Raw genomic sequence first — 21,054 nt, 5'->3', positions numbered from 1 at the left:
ATAGAAATTTTTACTGTTGGGATACAGATACTGTATCATGAAAACGTAAAGTTTTAAGCTGGGCTGTACACATCTCCCTGGCAACAGGAACTTCAAAATATAGGCTGGATACCATGTCTGGCAGTTCCCTTCATGTAATTCTTATGCACATCCTTAGATCACAAGATCGACATGGTCTCCTGCTCCCACGTCGATGATTTTTGTCTGTGGCTTTTAACAGAGCTTTGAAAAGGTGCCTGAAACGGCATCCTGTCTTCACAAACCATGAAGTGGCCACATTCTTAGAGCCCTTCCACACCTGCCTCACCACGCAATCCCAGCACGAGCCTGTGCTGCATCACACCATGTCGGGAGCCCAAACTACAAGTACCATTTGCAAAAATCGTCGTCAGCTGCCTCGTCAGGCTACATGCTGATCTGCCATATATTAACTAATTGGAACTAAATAAAAACTTTAAAAGCCAAAACAAAACAAAAGGCAAAAATGGCAAAGTACTAGTAATTTCCTATTCTGGGTACTAGATTTCCTGGTTTTTATTAATTTTTTCCCCTGCACTTATCTATTGAACTCTCAAGAAAAAAGGAAAAGATAATTAACCAAATAGAGCAATGGATAATAAATGCAAAAACAACGACAACAACAAAACACCAAGGTGATGTGATTTGTTTCTCCAAACTGAACTATAGACTGTTTTCTGCCCTCCCAATACCAAGGACCATCTGATGGATGCCCCAAGGGTCACTCAGAGGTCAGCCCTGGTGGGCGCAGGATCACGCTTACCTCTGGTGGTGGTGACCGAAGAAGCGAACGTCAACCTGGTTGTCCTCCTTCTGTAGGACCTTGGCTGGCCAGAAACCAAAACCTTTCATTTTGGCCCAAACCAGTTCATGATTAGGTATCTGGAAATAAAATGTTTTATGTAACCATGTTATTTTCAAAGTATTAAATGCACACATGTCATTAATGCTCAACTTAGGAAGTATACTGCAGTATTTTAAAAACACTTCTTTTTTTTTAACTCCTAAACCCATAGAGCTTTTTTTTTCTCGGATTGATTCTGCCTTCAAGTAAAGCACCAAAAACTTACAGTCTGCACAAGAACAGAGATATGGACCCTCATCTCTCAGAAAACACAGCCTGCAGCACTTAGGGATGAGCCAGTCTCCAAGGCGAGACCCCGTGAGTAACAGTGGCAAACACAACACCCTCACTGCATTGTAAGGTGCACTCCAGCACCTGGGAGCCTGTGAGAGATGTGAAAGTCTGAGGTCCTGCTCCAGGCTTAGGGAATCACAGAGACCCCAGAGCACCTGAGGAGCACAGGGGCGTCCTCCACAGGCAGCCTGGCACGCCCAGGGCTGGATGCAGCCCCGACCACAGGCACAGACCAGTCGGGACCTTCCTGAAATCCTGTCATTCCAGGGGACCACACATAGCCACAAGCATACAGGAAGCCTTATCTTTCTTGTGAAAAAACGGGAAGAGCAGAAGTTCACTCTATTATCTATTAAGGGTTTATTCTGAAGTTCCTCATTTTAAAGTCAGAAACGGGTAATGATGCCAAGTTGTTTCCCCTGTGTTTCAGGTTTTATGCTCACTAAGCCCATGTATATACTATGATACAAAGAAAAATACCTAGGAAGGATTATAATCCTTAAATAAATTGGAAATAACCTTGCTTAGAATAGTACATCACACACTTAAGAGGTAAAAAACAGAAAATCACAAAATTTTACATACACAAGGGTAGCAGAACCAATTGTCAGGACGAGCATTTGACAAATAGAAGCAATTCTTGCAAAGCTGTAGTTCATCCAGCTAAAAAAGAAAAGCAACTATTTTAGCCTACACAAAACATGAGCATCAAACTGTATAAAACAGATCCATGTAAATTAGCATTCTCTCTCATGTGCACAGATAGTCCTGAATTTTCTTCCTTGAGATTACATTTTTCATTTCTCAATGAATACTAGGAGAGCCTGCCACGTTCCTGTTCAGACCGTCTCCATGGTCCCAGGCGGGCCTGGAGCAGAAGAAGTTCCTCAGGAGGTCTGGCCTCCACTCCCAGCCTGGCTCCCGCCCTCCTTCCGGTTCATATGCACATTAAATGCTAGTTCAGCAGACAGATCCTTCTGGTCTACCCATCTTAAGTACCATTACCAATAAAAGCAGTCCTTACATTCCCTCATTCTGTTTTAGTCCTTGTTTCCTTTCATAACACTCTTTCACGTCTTGTGAAGAAACATATTCTGTCCGTTTCTTTTTTGAGCCTCTTTCTTCAGAATGTATATTCTGAAGAATATAGCCCCATGACAAAAAGCAGTACTTCAATCACCACTTTATCTCTCCTAACACCCTGCACAGCACATAGTAGACACTCAATAAATATTTGTGGAATGAATGAAAAAACAAAGGTCAAATTTTATCAGGAAACAAGACTTTTTATATAAATTTTCAGGTGAGTGTTTCAAATAAAAAAGACTATACACACAAATAAAACCTCTAATATGCTAATATGTATTTTACTTATTGTATAAATAGGAACTTTTTTGTTTTTGTGGGGTTTTTTGGTGTGAAGTCTATATAGGATCTTTCATTCAAAGAGGGTAACATTGGGGTGCCTGGGTGGCTCCGTCGGTTAAGCGCCGACTTCAGCTCAGGTCATGATCTCGCGGTTTGTGACTCTGAGCCCCGCGTCAGGCTCTGTGCTGACAGCTGGGAGCCTGGAGTCTGCTTCGGATTCTGTTGTCTCCCTCTCTCTGCACCTCCCCGACTGGCACTCTCTCTCTTCCCAAAATAAACAAACATTAAAAATAAAGATTTTAAAAGAAAACAATTGTAACAAAGAGGGTAACATTTCTGCACTGCAAAGGAACAATCAACAAAATAAAAAGGCAACCTACCGAATGGGAGAAGATATTTGCAAAAGACATATACAATAAGGGATTAATATCCAAAGTATATTTAAAAAAAATTTCACAACTCAAAACCAAAAAGAAAAAAAATCCAATTAAAATATGGGCAGAGGAACTAAAGAAATGTTTTTCCAAAGAAAACACCCAGATGGCCAACACACACAAGAAAAGACGCTCAACATCACTCATCGGAGAAATACAAATCAAAGCCACAATGAGATATCACATCACACCTGTCAGAATGGCAAAAATTAACACAAGAAACAAAGGGTGTACGTGAGGATGCAGAGAAAGGGAAACCCTCTTGCACTGTTGATGGGAATGCAAACTTGTGCAGCCACTCTGGAGAACAGTGTGGAGGTTCCTCAAAAAATTAAAAATAGAACTAGTCAACAATTCTAGGCAACTGCACTACTGGGTATTTACCCAAAGAATACAAAAACACTAATTCAAAAGGATATGTGCACCCCGATGTTTACAGCAGCATTATTTGCAATAACCAAGATATGGAAGCAGCCCAAGGGTTCATCAATATATGAATGGATTATACTATTCTTTATGAGGCCAGCACTGTATCAAAAACAGATAAAGACAATAAAAAGAAGAGAAGTATAGGCCAATATCCCTAATGAGCATGGATATAAAAATAACAAACCACCACCACCACATCCAACAATACATTCAAAAAATCATTCATGGGGCACCTGGGTGGCTCAGTCGGTTAAGCGTCCAACTTCAGCGCAGGTCATGATCTTGTGGTTCGTGAGTTCAAGCCCCACGTCGGGCTCTGTGCTGACAGCTCAGAGCTTGGATCCTGCTTCAGATTCTGTGTCTCCCTCTCTCTCTGTTTCTCCCCCCACTCACACTCTGTCTCGCTGTCTCTCTCTCAAAAATAAATAAAGAATTAAAAAAATCATTCACCACAATCAGTGGGATTTATTCTGGGGATGCAAAGGTGATTACACTCATAAATCAATCAATATGACACACCACACTAATAGAGAAATGACAAAAATCAAATAATCATTTCAATAGATTCAGAAAAAGCATGTGACAAAGTACAACATCCATTCATTATAAAAACCCTCAACAAAGCAGGTGTAGTGGGAACATGGTCATGAAGACCATAAACTACAGCTAACATCATCCTCAATGGAGAAAAACTGAGAGCTTTTCTGCTGAGATCAGGAACAAGACAGAGATGTCCACTCTCAACACTATTATTCAACACAGTACTGGAAGTCCCAGCCACAGCAGTCAGGCAACAAAAAGAAATAAAAGGCATACAAAGGCATACAAATGGGCAAGGAACAAGTCAAACTTTCACTATTCGCAGACAACGTGATATTCTAAGTAGAAAACCTGAAAGACTCCACCAAAAAACTACTAGAACTGATAAATTGAGTAAAGCTGCAGGATACAACACAAATGTATAGAAACCTGTTGCATTTATATACACCAATAACGAAGCAGCAGAGAACAATTGAGGAATTGGTCCCACTTACAATTCCACCAATAAGACACCTAGGAACAAAGCCAACCAAACAGGTGAAACACCTATACTCTGAAAATTATCGAACACTGATGAAAGAAACAGAAGATGGCAGAAATGGAGACATTCCACGCTCATGGATTAGGAGAACAAATCTACTGTTAAAATGTTGATACCACCCAAAGCAATCTACACGTTTAAAGCAGTCCCTATCAAAATACCATTTGACATTTTGACAGCTAGAAAAAACAATCCTGGAATTTGCACAGAACCACAAAAGACCCTGAATAGCTAAAGGAACCTTGGAAAAGAAAAGCAACACTGGAGGCATCACAATTCCGGACTTCAAGCTGTATTACAAAGCGGTAATCATCAAGGCAGTATGGCACAAAAACAGACCCACAGATCAATGGAACAGAATAGAAAGCCCAGAAATGAATCCACAACTATATGGACAACTAGTTTTCGACAAAGCAGGAAAGAATATCCAGTGGAGAAAAAACAGCCTCTTCAACAGGTGGTGATGGGAAAACTGGAAAGCCACACGTGGAAGAATGAAATGGGACCGCTTTCTTACACCACACACAAAAATAAATTCAAAATGCATTAAGGACCTAAATGTGACACAGGAAACCATCAAAATCCTAAAGTAAGACACAGGCAGTAACCTCTTTGACAATGACTGGAGCAACTTATGAGACGTGTCTCTGGAGGCAAGGGGAACAAAAGCAAACATGAACTATTGAGACCCCACCAAGATAAAAAGCACAGCGAAGGAAACGATCAACAAAACTAAAAGGCAACTTACAGAATAAGAGATTATTTGCAAACGACGTATCAGATAAAGGGTTAGTATCCAAAATCTATAAAGAAATCATAATACTTCACACCCAGAAAACAAAAAATCCCGTTAAGAAATGGGCAGAAGACATGAATAGACACTTTTCCAAAGAAGACATCCAGATGGCCAAGAGACACATGAAAAGATAGTTCAACATCACTCATCATCTGCAACATATAAATCAAAACCACAAGCAGATACCACCTCACACCTGTCAGAATGGTTAAAAGTAACAACACAGAAACAACAGGTGTTGGCGAGGACGTGGAGAAAAAGGAACATTCATGCACTGTTGATGGGAACGCAAACTGGTACAGTCACTCTGGACAACAGTATGGAGGTTCCTCAAAACCTTAAAAGTAGAACTATGCTGCAATCCAGTAATTGCACACTAGGTATTTATTCAAATGATAGAAAAATACAGATTTCAAGGGCACATGCACCCCGATGTTTACAGGCAGCACTATCAACAACAGCCAAACTATGAAGACAGTCCAAATGTCCATCAGTAGAGGAACGGATTAGGAAAGAGTGGTACACACACTTACACACTAGAATATTATTCAGCCATAAAAAGAGAATGAAATATTGTCGTTTGCAACAATGTGGATGGAGTTAAGAATATTATGCCAATTGAAATAAGTCAGAGAAAGACAAATACCATGTTAGCTCACTCATATGTGGAATCTAAAAAACCAAACAATAAAAACAACTCCTAAACAGAGAACAAACTGGTGGTTGCCAGAGGGGAGGGGACATGGGTGGATGGGTGAAGGGGATTATCGAGTACAAACTTCCAATTACAAAGTTAGTAAGTCACAGAGCGGGGGGGCGGGGGGCGGGGGGGGTGGGGGGGCGGGAAGTGCAATTGGTCACGTTGTAATAACGCTGTGAGGTGACGGGACCACACTTGGGGGAGCAGTTCAGTGACATATGGAAGTGTCAGATCACTACCCTGTATAACTGGAACTAATTTCACACTGTATGTTAATTATGCTTTAATTTGACAGTGAAAAGGAGGGTAACATTTATTGAGTGTCTGCCCAGTGCAAGACATTTGCCTGCATTATGTAACCAACATCCCTGAGAGCAGTTACAGAAAAGGAAACATACTTTATTTGTACAAGTTACTTAACCACTAAATCTAACTCCTAGGATTTCTCTGAGAAAATTCCCTCCTTGATTTGCATTATTTCCCATGTATTTCAAACATGGAAATAAAATTATATTTAAAGAAATGGCAAAACTGAAACATATGTAAGAGTAGAATTCTAAACTAAGTCTGGAAAACAGCAGGAGTTTAATTATTGGGAGTAAGCAGTACCTCGTGACAGGTGTCTTTATACAGCATCCGTGCTATGTCAGCCTGCTCGCTGTCTGCTGTAATGAAAGGCAGACAGTATCTATTACCACAAATCCAGAAACACAAAACTATCAAAAGTAGTACAACCATTTGCATTTTCTTTCAGTGTGACTAGAGTGGACATATACCATTTAAAATGAAAATGTCTATTTTAAATGAAGTTCAGGGGCACCTGGGGGGGGACTCAGTCGGTTAAGCATCTGACTCTTGATTTCTGCTCAGGTCATGATCTCACGGTTCATGAGATCGAGCCCCACGTCGGGCTCTGTGTTGGCAGCATGGGGCCTGCTTGGGACTCTCTCTCCCTCTGCCCCTCTCCCCTGCTCTCTCTCTCTCTCAAAATAAATAAACATTTTTAAAAAATAACATAAATAAAGTTCAGGCAGCCAAACAACATTTCTATAGACAGCTGTAATGTTATATTCAACAGAATACGGATCCTCTACATACAGAGTGCCCTCTTTCTTTTCCTTCAAATGATGAGACGTTAATGGAAAAGGACCAGAATTAAAGTGCTTATAAAAAGCCTCTCAACTAAGCTTATATATAAAACTATAAAGAATAAAAATATTTTCAGCATTTAGTACTAGAATTCTTGGCCAGTCAATTTTATAAACTATAACCATATTACCAAAGTTGAAACCCTGACATTATTACTTACAAATCATTAAAGTATCAATTTTTTGAATGTAATGTTTTATAAAAGGTATTTCCCAACACGAAGGTTAAGTGGTATAGAGAAGCATGCACAGAAAAGAAAAAAACCCTTCAACCTCCGTAGAAAATCACTGTGTTGTGGAGAAGCAGCTGAGCATCAGCTTTGAACTCTTCATAACTGCGGTATTTCCCTTCGTTCACTTTCTGCAGAGGGCGAGAAACAAAATAGCAAAGCGTTAATAGCTAGAATGTTTGTCTGCCTTATGCTAACGGGTTATTAGCGCAAGGGGCACGGCAGAACCTTCCAGAATGTCGCTATGTCCACTCCCGTGTCCCACGGCATGGATGGGACACGCGTGAGGACACCGATAAGGCCCACCTGCGGCTGGAGTGCGGCGTGCAGAGCACTGGACCGCGGGCAGCCCCCACCCTCCTCTGCACTAAGTCAGCAGCTGAGCTCCGCCAAAAGCCGGGGCCTCTCACTGCTGCTGGGCTGCGCGGAGAACGAAGGCTGTGGTCAGTGCAGATGGTAACTACACACCTACCATTTTTCTAGCACAGTCTTAACAGAGACTGAAAGCAACAACCAGTGGCCTACGCGACGCTTTCCCGCAAAGTCCGAGTTGTTCCTCTACACACCAGGTCAAGGCAAGGCTTTCTGCTGTGCTAGACACGTATACGTGATGGATTATGGAGGGAATTTGAGGGTTTTTTGCAGGCAGGCAAAGTGTTTGGAAGAAGGGTATAACGAGTTATTTAGAAGTAGCAAGGAGGCATTTTCTTATCCTGGTAGCACTTTAGGAAATCAGCTTGGAAAGGACTTAGAATACTAAGGCCTCTAAATAACAACTAAGATCCTGTCTTTCTGCTGAAATCCTCCAAGGCCCACCTCAGTGGTGCTTTCTTCAAGAAGGCTTGCAAGATATCCCCTGCTGGAGGAACCTGCCTCCCTTCTGGCATCAAGGGTCACAGGCTTAGTTACAGATACTGAGTCCCACTGTGAATTTCTGACCGTCCCGGGCTCAGTTCTCCCTGGCACTGGCAACGTCTAGAGCTCCCCCGGTGACCTGATCTACACCCAGATGGAGAAACTGAACCCAGGTTTCCCACAGCATCTTTGTGATTTTTGAGATTTGCACGATCACGGCCTGTATTTTGGTTTGAACTGTAAGCTCCTGATGGGATAAAAATCATGCTTTCCTCTGTATTTTCCTTACAGTGCTTTCTGTTCATGAACAGCACCTGCTACGTACAAAGCTAAGACACCATCAGTCCAGCTGGTGTTCTCTACGGATCCGCCGGGATCAGACTAAGGGAAGCTTGGAAGGAGCAGAAGCAGGGGCAGGAAGGACTGTCCCGTAGAGACCTTGGGGTTTAGAAGAGGCTTTGCTTGAGGACAGGAACCTGGGGCAGGAGGTGAAATGAAAACTACTCGTTTTTATTTCAGACTCTGCCAGCCTCTTTAGAGGGAACACCCTTCATTTACGCTCATTTCCTACTGAAGTAATCACCTGCAGTCTTTCTCAGCTGCCAAGGGGACTAAGAAACTTGTAAAATAACTTAAAATTATTCCTATGGTCTCCCTATAAGCTACTGTGGCCAACCACGAGATCTGAAATTCAAAAGGATGCATAAAGTACAGAATTAGTAATTCAGCGGCCCTAACTGGGAAATGCGTTAAAATGTTCTACTGGATTTTACCGCAATTTGTAATTACATGTTAACAAACCCATTACAATACTCAGCTACAGAAGGTAAAATTAAGAACTCTGAGAAAATTGTTTTCTGGTTACCTAATCTTTGTGTTGTTCAAGTTCACTCTGCTGTTTCCCAGGACTCTAGTCCTAGACTCCAATGTTCCCTTGAGAAAAACTCCTGAGTACCTGCTAGTGCTAGGAAACCACGTGCAGATAGGAGTCCTCGAATCTGAAATATTCAGTTGACCAGGCTCTACACGCCTCTCCTGGGATCAGCAAGTATCCAGAATCTACAGCTGGCTTAACACCAGGCCTTTTCGAACGGGACACCTGATCTGCACGCACAGTAAAAGCACAAGGCATCTCAGTAGCAGCAATGCCCCTGTAGGGGCTACACCTTTTAGGCTCTAAGTAGAGGACGAGCAGGCACACACCCTAGGGGGAATGGCAACAGAATCATGCTCAGCTGGGAGTTGTGAGTCATGTGGGAGCTACGGGTGTATCAGAAACCGGACAGAGGGCCTGGCTTTACCTCCTGTATGGTGGGGACGTCCACCGCTGAGTGCACCAGCCTCCGATACATTGGGTGTTTGTTGTCCTTCCCCTTCTTATTAAGGTCTATAGCCTGAAAGGTCATTGAGAGACAGGTGACACAATTTCTAAACACTTTAGAATTAACTGGAAAAATGTACATGCGCTATATAGTTCAATGTGGCATTTTTTGGGTTTTGATAGAAAGAACAGTTATTTTGGAAAACGCCACTTCACTTCAGACACTAATTATCACAATATTGCTGGGCAATAACTGCAGTAACACGGATGGAGCTAGAAAGTATTATGGTAAGTGAAGTCAGACAAAGACAGATACCACATGGCTTCACTTGTACATGGGATCTGAAAAGCAAAACAAAGAAAAAACAGAAGCAGACTCCTAAATACAACCAAGAAACTGGTGGTTGAGAGAGGGAAGGAGGAGGGGGATGGGCAGAACAGGTGAAGGGGATGAAGAAGTACAAATTTCCACTTTTAAAACAGGTCAGTCACAGGGATGACAAGTGCAGCATGGCGAATATAGCTGGTAATATTGTAGTAACTTTGCATGGTGACAGGTGGTGGCTATAATTACTGGTGAGCATGGAGTTATGTATATAAATATCAAATCCCTATGCGGTACACCCAAAACTAATAATATTGTAGATCAACTGTACCTTCATTAAAGATTTTGAAAAATAAAAGATGAAACAACAGAGATGTATCAGCAGGAAAAGAAAAGTGCACGTCTAATCTAATGCAGCTAAAGAAATGCCCGTGAAAACAAAGACAAGACCAAAAAATAAAAGCCTCTTGTGGAGCCATCACGCACAAAAGAAGTATGACGGCGGTGTTCTCCACCCCCATCCTGCTCTGTGCATCTTGACTTGTCACGCGCTAACTTGCAAGGCATGAAGGGAGGGAGCCTGGCAGGGCGGCCCGGAGACTGTGCAGGACTCACCCTCTCCTTCATGCGGGACACGATGAACCGCAAGTACGTGCTCATCTCCTGTTTGTTTGTGTGTTTCTTCTTGATGCTCTGTTAACAACAGAAAAGGCCAGATGTAAAACGTGATTTTGTACGGTGTGCAAGGACTGTACACAACACGCACTATTTCCAGCACATCTGATACAGAGAAACCTTTGAAATGCGCACGGTAAAAACAGTGCTTTATGTGAGAAAGAAATGGAAAATATTATGTCGTACTGGACATAATACCTTAGACAACTATGCACTTTTTCCTCAGTATTTTAAAACTTAAAACTTCCACTATTTTCAGATAAAACAAATGACATAATACTGATCATGACATAACGCAGAATCACTTATTTTACAAAAGAGAAAAGTCAGCTGAAACCCTTTAGGGAGCATTATTAGTAATATCGAATGGTGAATTTCAGCACAACGTTACTCTTTGTCTAAAAGGTTATTAAAAATCCGCGTCCCCTATGAGTGAGTGCAGTGCAGGCAGGCATACCTACTTATCTTTTAACGTGTCAGGGTCTGTTCAGTAATAACTTCAATTTCTAGGAGTCTGACCTGAAAACTAATTAGGTTCTTCAATTTACGTCTCAGAAAATAAATGTCAGCTAGGACACACTTCCTCTGTCGAGACTGAGGCCTCGGGGCAGACCCCCAGCCCCACGGAGGCGGCCAGGCCGCCTCGCCCACTAGGCCCAGGCCGGTGTTTCACAACCGCGCACCCCCCTTCGGACACCAGGTGACGGCCCTCTACCCAGTGACATCATTAGGCCCGAAGGACGGTGTGCGCCAGAGGTCATCCTGATGTGCTAACAGACCGGACGAAGCAGCCAACATTTCTCAGCTAACTACAAACTACCAGCGCCTCGCTGGGGCTCCAGGGAACGGATTATCCACACACACGACCCTAACCCGTCTCGACAGAAAACGGGCCCTTTCTTCTCTGGAGATGTGGTTTTCCGCACTTCGTGTCTCAGGTGGCCCCCTCTCCACTGGTCACCTGGACTCTGGCGCGGGCAGTCACTGCTTCTCTTGTGCTCATCTGGCACATGCTGTGCACACAGCTTCTAAGTCATGCCAGTTACAGAGCATCGACCCCGTCCGTGCCCAGAGTGGGGCCTCGCCGCTGAGCATGGGACTGGGGACGTCCCGGGGGACGTCCCAGGGGAAGGTCCCCGGGCTCTACACCGCTTTGTCCGCTCATTCGCTGATCCCACAGGAGTGGTGACGTGTGGTGGCGACCGCTGCTGCTGCACAAGGACACTTCCTGGGCTCCAGGCTGAGAGTCTTTTGTGGGGGAGGAGCTGGTGGGCCGTCACTTTTGACAAGACCCACGCCAGCACGTGAGAACCACCCTCCCGTCAGCCGGCGCCGCTGAGGAGGGTGCGGTGCGGCACCTGCACCCCACACGGGACGAGTGTACAGGGAGCTCTCTGGGGACGGGAAGTTACGGTCAGCTCTTCATGCTTTCGGACATCCTTCCATGCGCTACTTTCTACGCTAAATGAACAGCCTGGCGGACTGTCAAATATGGGAAAAACAAAGGGTAAGAGGCCAAGAAGGCTGCTTTTTTCCTCACCTCTCGGGAAAGCTATATTCTCTTAAAAGAGAAAACAAAAACGAAAGCTTCTAGCTAGCTACATACTCGATCATGTGAACTCCAAAATATGTGGCTGTGCTGCTAAAACTGCTGATCCCAAATATCAATCTGATCATGAAATCATAAATTTGTGTAAACTCCAATGAAATAGCAACCTACATCAGGTCCCGTAATACTATCTGAGGGGTTATGGTTCTTTTAATAGATGACAGGTAACTAAGGGAAATACACAACACTTCATGTAATGAAACATAATGTCGATGCTAAGTATTGTTCCAGACCTTCCCTCCATGAAGCAGGCTGGGGACACTCTGCTCTCTAGGTCTGCGTGCGCATACCACCAGCTCGGCCTGGGGCGGCTGTGCAGAGGGGATTCTGGGGACAGAGTCTGTCACTGCAGCGACCACGGCATGGCCGCCCTCTCTCCAGGGCTGCTGGGTAGCCCACATTTGCACAGGAACATGGTTTTTCCTGGTGGTGATCTCGACATCAAGCTATATGAAGTACTTCACTGTTAGTCACAACCTAACCCCTTTTGGTTCTTTAGAGCCCTAGAAAATAAATCAAGTATCTTTTTTGGTGATAAACATGGGTTCTCCTGAAAAAGCAGGGCACAGACTGTAACACGAGCGCTCTGGGCGTACGTGAGCTGCTGCCCCCAGGCAGTCCCAGGGGCTTGCAGGCACCTGTTCCCCAGACCCACAGGCCCGTCCGTGGGTGGGGCCCTCTGAGGGAGCCCACACCAACAAGAGAGGGCCCTGAACAGACATGGCCTCTCCCTGCAATTCCTGAAGACAAAACATTTGTCATAAGATGCTTCCACACTTGCTAAACTTGTGGGCTTTCAGACATTTCCCTCTTCGTATTTCACAAAAGAGAGGAATGGTGGGGCGCCTGGGTGGCTCAGTCGGTTAAGCGTCTGACTTCGGCTCAGGTCACGATCTCGCGGTCCGTGAGTTCGAGCCCCGCGTCAGGCTCTGGGCTGACAGCTCCGGGCTTGGAGCCTGCTTCGGATTCTGTGTCTCCCTCTCTCTCTGCCCCTCCCCCGTTCATGCTCTGTCTCTCTCTCTCTCAAAAATAAATAAATGTTAAAAAAAAAAAAAAAAAGAGAGAGGAATGGAGCATTGTAGCCTCTGTTTGAGGGCTGCACCGTAAGACCTGCGGGGATTTCTTGGAGTTGTGAGCTGCCTGTGTGACATCCTCAGTGCTGTCTCAACTAAGTCTGTCAGCAAAACAAGACAGTGGGCTTGAGAAAAAGCCACTTTGACAGAAATTAAAGGAAGAGCTTCTAGGGTAAATGCTATTCTGTGTGTAACATAACTAAGCAGACAGCTCTAACAACAAGGTCAGAAAAACAAAAATCATGCTTTAAATATCTGCAGATTACTTCAGATCCAATCCTTTCTCGGGCATAAAGAACTGTACGTATTCTCTACTTGCAGACCTCAGGACTCCTCAGGAAAGGCCTCTCTCCAACAGTATGCAGCTCAGATAAAGCCCAGAAAGTTCTGGGGACTGTTCACATCACTGGTACCATACAGGGATCATTCTGTCAATATCTACAAACAGGAGAGCCTCTGCATTACATGGCCAAAGTTGTTGCAACCGTTGTCAAAACAGAATAATCACACGGCCGAAGCTGATTCAAATGTGTGAGATGCCCACTAAAGACGCTCTTAAACACATGACAGATTACCAAGGGGCTGCCTTCCTTTCTGGGGAGAAATAACAGAAAATCTCAAACGTCTTCTTGAGTAAGGGATTCTTACCACCAGCACAAACACTTGCTGGGTCAGAGCAAGTTGGGTAAGGCCAGGCGGATGGCCTAGGGAAAACAGGAATCAAGTAATTCAGCTACACTCTGGGCCTGATGGTGGTTCTGGCTGGAAAAAGGTACGAGCAACCTTAGACCAGGTCAAGGCTCATCCACAGTTAATTACAGACAATAGTGCCCAAGTGCCATCACATGAACGAACCCTCAAGACTGATCTCAGAGACCCAGCTTTTCAGATGCAGCACATGTTCCAGCAGAAAATGAACGTATGGAAACGGCATCTCCAGTCCACCAAGTACCCAAACGAAAAAAGCATGCAGAGATCCAGGAGGCCTTCCCTTAGATCATGTATGTGTGCTGCTTGAGCTCACCAAATCCAAGTCCCCCAGTCTGTGACTAAACAGGTCAAGAGTATCTCGCTTTCCTGGGGAATCCTAATACCCAGAACATCTTTCCTGTTACAGGGCTAGACTAGTGGTCTTTTCTTCAACCATTTAAAAATGTAAACTCCATTCTGAACTCATGAACAGTACACAATCTGGCAGGCCTGGTTTGCCCCACAGGCTGTGGGTTTACCCACCCCAGACTAGACTCTGTTCTGTGAAAGCAGGGTCCACACTGCTCCAGCTGAGCCTGGTCTTGGGCCAGGGCTTTGTGCAGTATGTGGCATACAGTAAGTGCTCAATAAATGCTAGTGGGACTGAACTGCTGGTAGTCATTAGTAACTTCATTGCTTACCGGGGAAAATATTCTATGTAGTGGAATTCAACCATACAAAATCCTTCTAAATGTGAAACGATTATTTACAACCAAACTGTGTCGGCATACTCTGGCCACTATAAACCATTCTGTTTACTTCTGGTGAATAAACCATATTATTGTCAGATGTCACCTAAATAGTGCCATTGGCCTCCAACCACCAGACTCCCTTAAATGTTAGTGAGCTCACAGACATCGAGGGCACGTGCTGAAAAGTCCTTGGCCCGAGGCTGTGTTCTAAACAAGCACCAGGTAATTGGGTGCAAGTGGCCTCTAGTGTTTCTATAAGCTATCTGCATTATTTGAGGAATCAAGAAGCTCCAAGCCCTCCTCAATAACTGTCTGTAATCACAGAACAGAAAAGAATCACAACGAATCTGCACATAAACTGCCTATCTTGTTATGGAAATCAGAGGCTCTGCTATTCTCCACAACTGTTTGTTATCACGGAATACAAAAGAATCATCACTTACAAGAAACCCCAGCATCTGAAACTTCCACAGCAGCAGTGCCAGCCTTGGAAGTGGCCATGGAAGCGGCTCAAAGTGCGGCCTTTCTCCATTCATACCAGAGGGGGCCCCAGTAGCCCCTCAGCGACAATCAGTTACTAGGATGACTTTCTAAAAATATACCTGTGTTCAGTCCTTTTCACCCCTGGCAGAAACAGACTGAAATTAACTCTCTTCTGCAAGACCAGAGGGCAGAATGCCATAGCTGTCATCAGTGAGAACAGCAGAGAGCGCGGCTGGCCTGCTCCTGCAGGTGGGGTGCCCGCATTCAGCTGTGTGGTCCCCGCGACTCTACCCTAAATCCCGCAGCCATGTGCACTGGCCCTCCTGGAAAGCGTTTTAACTTAGGTTAAACGAATTTCAATTTAAGTTTAAAAACCTCCCTTAAGCTGCCATGAATATGCCTTCTCACCCACAGGTAACAGAACCTGGAGGGTAATTCCAGCTATGAACAGGTCGAGGTGGATTTTTGGAGCACACGGACGGACACCTCTCTGCTCACAAGCCTCTCCCTCATTGGGAAGTGGGTCCAGAGTCACTAATGCACAGAGTTTCCAGACTAGCTCATCCCAACTCCAGCTGTATCTGTATTTATTATTTTTTACAAAGTCAACTCCTTCCTGTCTGATTGAGGTCTAGGAGTTTTGCCTTTAAATTCAGATGATACAATCAACTTTGTAGCCGCCAGTCTATTAAAGCACAGTCTCAAATTAATCCTACCTGCCACAAAGCTGACCACTATGGTAAAAACATCCACATATTCACAAAGAAACCGCTAAAATATTAGCCACAGAGAGGGGGTGCCATGCATGTCAGGGATTTTATGGTTCAATATTCCATGCACTTGTGGGGGTAACTTTGAGTTCTGGGTCACCAAGGTTGGAGAACAGGGAAGGAACATTCAGGAACATTTTGTGGCATGGAACACAGATTTTGCATCTACCTGGTCCTTCCCCTTGTACACAACACTGAAGAAGAAGGAGATTCAAAACACAGAGGCAGCGTGTATTCCTCAGTGGGATACACCTCTCTGTTCTCCTCTGCAAAGAAGTTTCGTTTCTCTGTTGTCGGGTCAGGGAACGAGTAGCTTTTTGTTCTCTGCTTGACGAAGCTGTCAGGAATACTCCCTGCCCCTCCCTCCTCCTTCCTCCTCGCACTCCCACCTGGGGCACTTGACAACATAAGGAGATTATGCACACTTTGTAAGTTATTGTAAGTTCATCAATACTGGAAACACTGTCTAGATTAAGTTGTAACCATCCTGATGTAGGAACTAGCTCATTATCTTTTAATCTCTCAGAGTTAAAAATAAAAGATTAGGAGGGGCGCCTGGGTGCCTCAGTCGGCTGAGCATCTGACTGTTGACTTCAGCTCAGGTCATGATCTCACAGTTCATGGGATCGAGCCCTGTGTCCGGCTCTGCACTGAAAGCGTGGAGCCTGCTTGGGATTCTCTCTCTGCTCCTCCCCCACGCACTGCCTTTTTCTCTCTCTCTCAAAATGAATTACAAATAAATAAATGGATAAATAAATATAAATAAATAAGTACATCAGGAAGAACATACCACCACAAGACGTTTTACACTCATATCCAAGCCTTTCTGACCATAATGTTGTTAAATTCGTCATGGGAAGGCAATGTACAAAGTATGTGTGGTTTTTTTCTTGTTTGGGTCCAGGCGGTTTTATAAAGAGATTAGATAAACAATACATGAGATTTTACAGTTTCAGATGCTATATCCAATTTTAAAAATCCCTAGGCTTTCCCATCACCCTTTCCTAGTCAGGCCTGTTAATGAATAGCAAACGAGCTTCAGAGAGGACTTGGTTCAGACAAAGATGTTCATTTTGCATTTTTTAATAATACTTTTGATTGTCTACCATAAGACACATAAGCAAAAACAAAAACTTCTGCTTCTATTTAAAAATCAAATCTCCATTCCAGACTTGTTAATATGGTTGAAAACCTGACTCACCTTCATTCACAATGAAACTACTGAATTTCCCACATTAAGTCAGACTGGCCAGAAAGGACAGTTACCGTTCCTTGGCAGAGACGTCCAGGGAATGCATGTTTTCAAAGTATTTTCTTTAGCACTTTGTTCTAACTCCTTCTGAACTTTACAGAAGTCGTCTCCCTATCTTGGGAATTTAAGAAAATTGTCCTGCCCATGACCCCAAAGGAAAGAAAAACAGATTCGGAAGTAAATTTCTATCTCCAGTTTCAGGAAGCAGCTTTCATCAGGATTTTCTCTTTAGCTCCCTCAACAAACAGAAGTCACAGTGCAAATGTCCCCAGCGGAGCTCACCCACAACCAAGTGGGCACTGACAAGCTGGTGCCCACCGTCGGAACTGCAGGTGTCCCCCTAGTGGCGTTTCAGTCCTGGTTCACGTTCAGTAGGCCTGTGAAATAAATCCCTGCCAGGTCTCTGCCAAATTGAAATCTAGGGCTCAAATGCTCACTAAACACATGTGGCCAGTGCTCCCGCAGAACTGCAAGGAGAGAACATTCCACCCCACAGAAAGGTCTACCAGGCAGCATGGGCCAACCTAAGGAGTGGTCCTAGAGTGCGTTACTTTGCCCGCATATTAAAAAAAAAGTTCATGCAATCATCACTCAAACAGTATCATGATGCTCACCAGCAGGCGTGGAGACCAGAAAGCATGCGGTGCACACACACACATCTGCACACAGCCACACATGCATGTACACACATGCAACGGACACGTGTACATGTACACATGTGAGCATACAACACAGAAGCGCACAGAAGCCCCTGGTAACACATACATGCACATGCACACATGCCCACACACACCCATGCACATACACACATGCACACCAGGTATGCATGCACATGCACACACGTGTGTTCACACACACACGTATGCACAGAGGCTCGTGCACATGCACAGGCCTGCCTTCCATAACCAAAGCATTAAAGCATAAAGTGAATTTGTAATGTGGAAACTATAAAAAAATGAAGCAACTTTGAAATGAGACATCCATTTGTATCCTATCAAATTGGTAACAAAAAGCATCGGAAAATACTTTCATGGTGGTCTAAACGAGTATAATCTTCTGAAGGGCAATTTGGTGATTTTTATCACACAATGTGCTCACCCTTTACATTTATGAATTTCACTTCAATACATTTATCCTGTGAAGGTGGCCAGATTTAATTACATAAATATGTGTAAGTTAAGTGTGTCTTTTTTAAAAAAAAAATACAACGGCCCGTACTGTGTTTTAAAGATGGATCTTTCAGGCAAATAAAACCTTAAAAGCTACTTTCACTTACAAGTTATGGTTTTCTCATCTTTTCCTGAAAACTTCATGGCTATTTCAGGAATATAAAATTCAAATACACTGGAATGTAACAACAGCATGAGTGCGGCCCAGCTCTGGACACAGCAGTGCATGTCCTGTGACTGGAAAGGCGCTGCCGGTCAGGACAGAGTGGGTGACACAGATGAACGCCATCAGGGCACTGTGTGAGTACGTCACAGTGCACCCGGCTAGGGGAGGAGCCTGGGATACTACTGGCGAACAGACACGATCCGGCTACATTCAGGCATGCACGTGAAGTGACACAGACACAAATGGACAGGCACGTGCACATGCACATGTTCACACGCACGCGGGAGAGGTCTGTGAGAACATTCACCTACTATGTGATAGCATTGCTGGAAATGTTATTTTTTTATCCTCTGCTAAATTACCTGAAATTTTCACAGCAAACTATAAAAGAAATGATTTTAAAGTCCCCCTTTTTAAAATTAATGAGAGTTCTCTATAAGAGTGTAAAACAGTATGTTACTAGTATTTTTTCCAAATCAAAATGCTAACATGACATTCATAGGCTACTTTTCAGGAATAATCTACTGGGTCTGTACGATTTAATTACTTTCAGAAATGCAGACATTCCAAAGAAATAGCCTCAGGATTGTGATATTCTTGAGATTTATTATTAACGTTAATAAAATTATTTTAAATTCAGAAAACTTTTTTTCACTTTCTTAAAATATTTGTAAATAGTCAGATACATGAGATAAAGCTGTTTGAACTGAAGCAAATCTGGAAACAGCTAACCGCTGGCCAACAGAGAGCCAATTCTCAGTGACATTTTCAGTGCTGCAAGGGATAGAGATTACGTAGAAACAAAAGTCTTCTGATCACTATTTAGAAATATTCATTTTTAGGTAATGAACGGAGCTTCCATTTACTACTTCCACCTGCACTAAAATTTGGCTCTGGGCATCTTATCTTCAAAATTCCTCATTAGTATATCTACTTAATCTATATTCTTTCCAAACATTGAGCAAGAGATTGGAGATCAAAATTCTGATCTGGAACTATGTTCTTGGGTCCCAGGGTACAGACTCTCTGTTCATTAAGTGCAAGAACATTTAAGTCTGCTCAGTTACTTTCATAGTAGATCACAAAAATGGCTTCAAGTAAACTGGAAGTTTTGACACTTAATGAAAAAAACAAAAAACAACAACCAGAAGCTTTACCTTAGAGAGATTTAAAATCCCATTAGAATTTCAAGGTTATTATGGTCCCTTCTCCCAGGAAAGAAATTGTTAGCACCTATCTGCTTCTTGAGCATAATAATTAAAAGAACAGAACAGATCCTACACAGTAGTAACCATTTCTTCAGAAATTTTCAAGCTCAGAATAAAGCTCACCACCCCAACCCAGACACAGGCTTTCTGAGCCTCATCAGAGCGGCTCCCCGTCTAGGAAAGCAGCGTGAGTCATGAGCGTTTACCGACAGACACCGCATCACCACAGCAAGTGGAGCTGCCTCACAACGTGAGGACGTCCAGACTAACAAGACAAAAGGGAAACCAAGGGCTAGAAAGGAAAAACAGAACAGGGTGCACTGTGGCTATCATATTTCTGTTATCCAGTAACTCTGAAATCAACAACAACAACAAATCATCTAATCAGTAAAAGCAGAGCAAACACATCGAAAATGGAATCTGACAACTTGACAGTGGGTTCCTACAAAAGTAGTATTAGACATTTTCTTCAAAGGTGTAATTGCTGCATTCCATTTAGGAATATAAAATATCCACAATAAAGCTTAACCCATCCTCAAAAATCCCAACGGTTTTGAAGTCTTTACTATGAAAATAAGAACTAAATATTAAAAAGCTATGGCTGTAAAGACACCATGGTGTCCAGAATTGCATTTCCTAAGTCTCAGAGTCCCTATCTGACCAGGGACCCCTCCTTTTCTATTTTTACTACCTTACTGCTTTTGTTCTTAAGGTCTCATTAATATCTTAACCTCCTCAAGTGTCAATTATTATCAGAAAACAGAAGATATATATTTGCTTTTAAAATGCACAATCCAAATCCACAAAAATATGGGTATTAATGCAGTTCCCACATCACCAATGAAACTAATTTCATGGAGACGTCACAAATTATTGCAGACATCTAAGAGGAAGTCCGCAACTTAAGGCTTGATACTCATCTAGGCAGATTCAGGGATTTATCACTGATCTAGCATTTAGGCATTTGATTATGAGTCATTATTCCACACTGTATTTGTAATGCCACCCTAATGGTCTCTTGTCTGCCTGAGTATGTACAGTGGTACTGTGAGATGGAGTATATCAAGGTAAAATACGAGTACATCCAGTACCGCTAGTGAGATGATGTATACTGAGGTAATACACTGACCAGGTATGAGAGCGCTGTGAGGTGAAGCTGTAACACTGAGGTAATACACTGAGTAGGTACAGTAGTGCTGTGGGATGAAGTATCCTGAGGTAATACCCTGAGTACGTATAGTAGTGCTGGTGAGGAGAACTCTGTTGAGGCACTATACGGAGAGTATCCAGTACAGTGGTACTGTGAGATGAAGTACACTGAGGTGCATATGGAGGAGTACAGAACCGCTGTGGGATGAAGTATA

General features: G+C 43.4%; 1 protein-coding gene across 15 annotated transcripts in view; it reads right to left on the bottom strand.

Moving 5' to 3' along the window:
• The window catches only part of ZMYND11 (zinc finger MYND-type containing 11), a 134,745-nt gene that overhangs the window by 15,541 nt on the left and 98,150 nt on the right, over nucleotides 1-21,054 (bottom strand). For 12 of the 15 annotated variants that reach the window (XM_045060782.1, XM_045060780.1, XM_045060779.1 and 9 more), the window contains 6 exons: nucleotides 10,459-10,536; nucleotides 9,499-9,591; nucleotides 7,386-7,473; nucleotides 6,574-6,629; nucleotides 1,742-1,819; nucleotides 782-900 (listed from right to left, as the gene is read on the bottom strand). In XM_045060782.1, coding sequence (XP_044916717.1) covers nucleotides 782-900; nucleotides 1,742-1,819; nucleotides 6,574-6,629; nucleotides 7,386-7,473; nucleotides 9,499-9,591; nucleotides 10,459-10,536 — 512 coding nt within the window. The remainder of the gene's footprint in view (nucleotides 1-781; nucleotides 901-1,741; nucleotides 1,820-6,573; nucleotides 6,630-7,385; nucleotides 7,474-9,498; nucleotides 9,592-10,458; nucleotides 10,537-21,054) is intronic. The other 3 variants (XM_045060784.1, XM_023256266.2, XM_023256268.2) reach the window with 1 other exon arrangement.

This window comes from Felis catus, chromosome B4 (genome assembly GCF_018350175.1).
Source record: "Felis catus isolate Fca126 chromosome B4, F.catus_Fca126_mat1.0, whole genome shotgun sequence".
Lineage (NCBI taxonomy): Eukaryota > Metazoa > Chordata > Mammalia > Carnivora > Felidae > Felis > Felis catus.
The sequence above is the reverse complement of the archived record's forward strand: the minus strand, read 5'-3'. Positions and strand labels throughout refer to the sequence as shown.